Here is a 5,347-nt window from a genome sequence, read left to right as displayed (position 1 = left end):
TCTGTTACCACAGAGCAGGCTGTCTATTCGTTGAATACCCTTTCATGTTGGTTCTTTAGTCACTTTCCTAAATTGTCTATCCGGTTGTTTCTCCAAAGCGTCGATTGCAGGCTGGCCTCCGGTGTAAATGATGGATTTTTTTTGTTGTTGTTGAAGAAGTGACATTTTGTAAATTAATTATTATTCTTATGATTCCAATATCCTTTTAAACATGTCAATGCATCCTTATTTTACTTTACTTTAAGCGAAATTATCATTCATAAGGCCAAGCATTATGATTGATGATTTCTCTACGCTATAGCTTAATTGTAGCAAAATACAATTACTATTGTCTTCCACAGCGCTTCAGAATAGCGATATCCCTTAGCTATTCTACAAAGTTGATCATATTTGACACCCATTGTAGCCAAGATAATTGGCATGGAAACCCAGTTCGTTCACATTTTCACTTTAAAAACTAACTCTTTACCTATTATATCTCCTTTTTTTTTTCTTTTAATAATTATCTTTTAACCTATACAAATATTCTGACGGAAAAAATTTAGGAAAAAAAAGAAGCAAAAATGGATCTTGCTTATTCTTTGTCGAAGACGAGACATTTTATCTACCAGTTTCTTGATTTCAGTATCATTTTACGATTACCCTAAAAACAGTTATCATTCATTTATGCAGATTTGAGTGGCATAGCCAATGTGCATAGACTATTGCCAAATCTTTGAATGACATGGTTTCCACACAACCACCTTTGTCATAAAAGAAAGAAGAAAAAGAAATAGAAATAGTCCAATGCACACGAGAGCGTAGAAGGAAAGAGACCATGTCAACATAAGTCAAAGGCGTGCTTGAATTCTTTGACTCCTAGAAAGAAAACGACTACATATTACCTGGCAGCTACTCAATAAAGAAAAATCAAAAGGTAGTAAATTTAAAAAAACAAAAATAGTACACTAACTGTAAAGAAATTTGCAAGTTGGTAGTGTTGCAGCTGCAGCAACTTATTACATGTTGCCACCTAGTAGTAAGTCTTAAAGATGCTTCTTCTAACAGTGATCCTTAATCAATCCAAAGGGGGAGATGGAGAGAGGGGTTGGTTTGTGTTTGTGGCCTTATGGGGTTGTTGTTGTTAAATACTAACATATACAGCTATGTTGAGAAGGACTGTAAGAGAGAGTTGGAGTTGGAGTTGGAATAAAGAAAAGTCAAGTTAAAACCGGTGGCTACTTAAGGTCAATGGGTAGTGAGAGAGGTTTTCTTCTTCTTCTTCTACTGCCTTCCTTCCAAATTCAAGACGATTGACTCCAAGTTTGTTGTATATAATTTTCCTTTTCTTTTCACCTCCTCCTTCTCTCTCTTTCTCTCTGGGTTTTAATCCTCCTTGAGAGCTTAAAGTGACCCAAAATGGCGGTGAGTCTTTAATAATTTTCAGCTTTTTTGTTTTGGTGGGGATAATTTTAGATGTGGGTATTGATTTATTTGCTGTGAAATTAGTTTTCCTTTTTTCATTTGCTAAGTTGGGTTTATATCTGTTCTTTCAATTATTTGAATTGGTGTAATTTTTTCTGTTTTTGTTGAATGGGGTTGTTGTTGATTGATTTCTTTAGTTATGCTTTTCCATGTGTGAAGCTGTTGGTGTTGTTGATTCTAGTTTTCATTTCATCTTATTTGTTGAATAATCTTGTTGTTGGTGCTAATTCAAGTTCATGATAATGAATTCTGCTGGTAGATTCTTGATTCAGTCTATTTCTAATCTGTAGTCATGTTGAAATTGCAGTCTTAGCTATTTTAGGGTAGTTGTTGTGATTGTTGAGGGATTATAAAAGGTCATGTTGTGTTGTGTAAAACTTGAAACTGGCGAGAAATTCGGAACCCTCGATACAAATCGATCTTGAAAGATTAGTTAATACTGAGATTGCAATGTTGAGGCATCACATTGCCAGAAGCTTAATCGTTTCCTTTTTAAAAGAAAAAAGAGAGAAATTGCTGAGTTAGTGTTGCTGGTTAGCTCATATATGAAATTATTATGTCTTAGAAAGTTGTTTGTTTATCGGGTGTCATGATCTTCGATAGTAGTGGTGGAGCTCAATTGAATTATGAATTATCTCATGCATCAATTGAATGATACATGACTGTTGGGGTGTCTGACTGCAAGTGAATCCCAAGTTATGAGAACATTTTTTATGTTATTAAGAACGGTTGGATATTAGAAATGATGCTAATTTTTGTATTCATCGACAGCAAAAACCGCATGTACCTGAGTTTGGGAAGTGGCAAAATGGAGAGAATGGCCAATACACAGCATATTTCGATAATGCAAGGAAGGGTAAAACTGGAGGGAAGATGATTAATCCAAATGATCCCCAACAGAACCCAGAAATCTTTTCAAAAGAAACACCTCAGCCTGCAGTAAAAGCTACTTCTTCTCAAGGTAGGTTTGAAACAAACACACATGGAGGTAAGAATCGTTCAACTGGGGAAAGTGAGGATATTAGGAGGCAAAATGATTTTCCTTCACGCCAGGATCCTACAACACGTAGAGCCTCTGCAGATTCTCTTTCAGACCGTAGTGATGGTAGAGGAAGGTCTAGAGATAATTCAAGACAGGCTGCTCAGCGAGTTTCTGGACTTGACCGCGAAGGAATTGAAAAGTCTCCTCGTCACCCAAATTATCAGGCTAAGGTTGCAGAAACAGATAACTCGAGAAGGGCTGCACGGCAAACTGGTGGTCTTCCTGAACGCAGAGGGAGTAGTGGGTCATCTCCGTTACCAGAAAGAAGACAAACAGAAAGTAACAATGGGGCTGCTACAAACACTACGCCTTCCAGAATGAAATCGGTAAGACTTCTTCTTAATTCCTTACACGTTCCATGCTGTATTTATAGATAATTCTGTTTGAGCGTGCATATCAATATGGATTTTCCTTCATAACACTGTACATTGGGATCATTTCTTCCCAATATATTTGGTAATGCCAAATTCCAGCACTAGTCACTGTAGTTTTTCATATTTCTAAATAGTTATTGAATCAAAATTCTCTCTTAAATAAGATGGATGTTTTTCATTTAAAAGTGATTATTTGTAGTTTACATAATTAGCACTGTAGAAGGGCACTTGAACATTCTCATGGATTGCATTTGAGATGCACTACATATATCTGTGAGTTTCATTTAAAAATGATCTAAAGGCTGATTTCAAGAGAAGCTGTGCTCCTTGCAATGTAAATCATCAATCATCATATATCAAGATATTAACCTGTTCTTGAACTTCTGGCCCCAACAGTTGAGTCGAGTGTTACATGTTGGAATGGTGCTGGGATTGACCATTAAATATCCCACAGCTAGTTGATGTATGTTTTGCATTGCCACTTTACAGAAAACATGCTATGCAGGTTAAGAATAAATATTTTTTCATAGACTCAAAAGTTAATAGTCCGTTAGATAACATTTTACTTGTGAAGGCTTGATTAGAGTTGAGAACATAATGTAATTTCTGGTTCTGCAGCCTGCAAATCCTTCAACTATACCAAGATTAGGTGATTGGGACGAGACTGATGCTTCTGGTGGTGAGGCATATACTGGTATCTTTGAGAGAGTGAAGGAGGATAGAATTGCTGAAAGGGCAAATGTGATTAGCATGCCAACTCCTAATCGCCAGTCGCAAGAACGCGTTAACGCCAAGGTAACATTATTTGTCTATGGAACTTCTATTGGTCAGGTTCCTCACCTAACGGTTGGTTACTGCATCTTTTAATATTCTTCTGTTTACTTTCAGATTCGATGCTGCTTCTTCTAAAGATTACCCATTGTTTAGTAATCATTCTTTCTATCACTACTTTTATGTCTGGTATGTGATTTTGTGACATAATGATTTGAGATTTTTTTTTTTTGTGAGGAAACATTTTTGTTTTTCTTTTGTCGTCTCTTCTTCTGTTGTTTGTATTTGTATCCTCCTATGTATATGTGTTTTAAGTATGATATAGAAATATATTCTTTAGTTAATTAAGTTTTAGGTATCGTAGTTGTTTCCACTCTTTTGGATCTACTGGGTATTTTACTAGTATTTGTTGTGGCTATCTTGTATCAGGAACTGTATTAATTATTGTGGTTGATGTAACGTTTCTCTTTTCCCCATTTTTTTTCTTGCTTGCGTATGATTCTTTGTTTCATGTTACATTTTGAAACGTGCTATGGTGTATGCCCTTCTAGAATACCTTAATCACTTTTGAATGGATATCTTGTTGGGCTGAAACGCGTGTTTTCTATCATTTTGCCAGAATGTGGGCATACTTTTGTAAGAACGACTTTTTGGGGACCATGATTTTTTTGGGGAATCATGGTTTTATTTTGGGTAAAGACATTAGAAGTAAATCTAGGTCACCCCTTATCTGGATATTTATATTAATACCTAAATTACCCTCCTGATTAATTTTGGTGATGATTAGTTAGTGTTAATAATAGTTAGTGTAATAATTAGTGAGATGATTAAGTTAAAGATAATTAGTGAGATTAAAAAGTAGAATTATTGAGAGAGTAAAGTTAGAGAAGATGAAGAAGGAAAACATGAAAAATGATGGATTTTATCAACCACAGCCGGAGGAAGGGTATTTGGGTACCCAGGTGTGCTTCAAACTTAGATAATGTTGGTTGAATTGCTCCAAACTTTCAAAAAAATGAAAATTTTTATGTAGATTTGGGTCAGTTCGGTTACCATATGTCAAGAACATGTAACCGAACACACCTGAAAGTGTAGTTCGGTTACGTTTTCCAAACACGCAGGTTACCGAACTCGCTCGTTAATGGAGGTTTTGGTCGTACAGTGTAATGTTTGGTTACCTAGGATAAAATGGTAGGTAACCGAACTTTGAACTTAACAATTTATTTGGGTACATCTTGTGTGTTCGGTTAGTTCGCAAACTTCAACGCAACCAAGTTCCCAACCGAACTGCAGGTTAAAAGTAAACTAAGAAAACTTAATATTTTTGTGAACGAACCGAACTTGTGGACTTCTCATTATTTTCGTAAACTAAAGTTCGGTGATATCCTTATTTTGCGAAGGAACCGAACTTATGGACTTCTGTTGTTCTAATACAAGGAGTTCGGTTAAAAGTATTTTTTGCGAATCAACCGAACTCTATTGGCTAAGTTCGGTTACTTTGTAGTTTTAAAATTTTTTGCGAAAAAACCGAACTCTATTGGCTAAGTTCGGTTATTTTGGAACTCAAGATAGTGGCCACAACAACACAGTTCGGTTAGACTGGATTTGTTTTTTTTTTCGGTTCTAAGGGTGGAGTTTGGTTACTTTGTAGTTTTAAATTTTTTTGCTAAACAACCGAACAGAGAGTTCGGTGACT

At 35.7% G+C, this 5,347-nt stretch overlaps 1 protein-coding gene across 1 annotated transcript; it reads left to right on the top strand.

Moving 5' to 3' along the window:
* The first annotated feature begins 1,148 nt into the window (after positions 1-1,148).
* LOC113296748 (RPM1-interacting protein 4-like) lies at positions 1,149-4,127 on the top strand. Its single transcript, XM_026545076.1, has 4 exons — positions 1,149-1,404; positions 2,236-2,832; positions 3,499-3,675; positions 3,769-4,127. The coding sequence occupies exons 1-4, from the start codon at positions 1,399-1,401 to the stop codon at positions 3,787-3,789; spliced, it is 801 nt and encodes a 266-aa protein (XP_026400861.1). The 5' UTR covers positions 1,149-1,398; the 3' UTR covers positions 3,790-4,127.
* The last annotated feature ends 1,220 nt before the right edge of the window (positions 4,128-5,347 follow it).

This window comes from Papaver somniferum, chromosome 7 (assembly GCF_003573695.1).
Source record: "Papaver somniferum cultivar HN1 chromosome 7, ASM357369v1, whole genome shotgun sequence".
NCBI lineage: Eukaryota > Viridiplantae > Streptophyta > Magnoliopsida > Ranunculales > Papaveraceae > Papaver > Papaver somniferum.
This window is presented reverse-complemented; position numbering and strand designations above follow the sequence as displayed.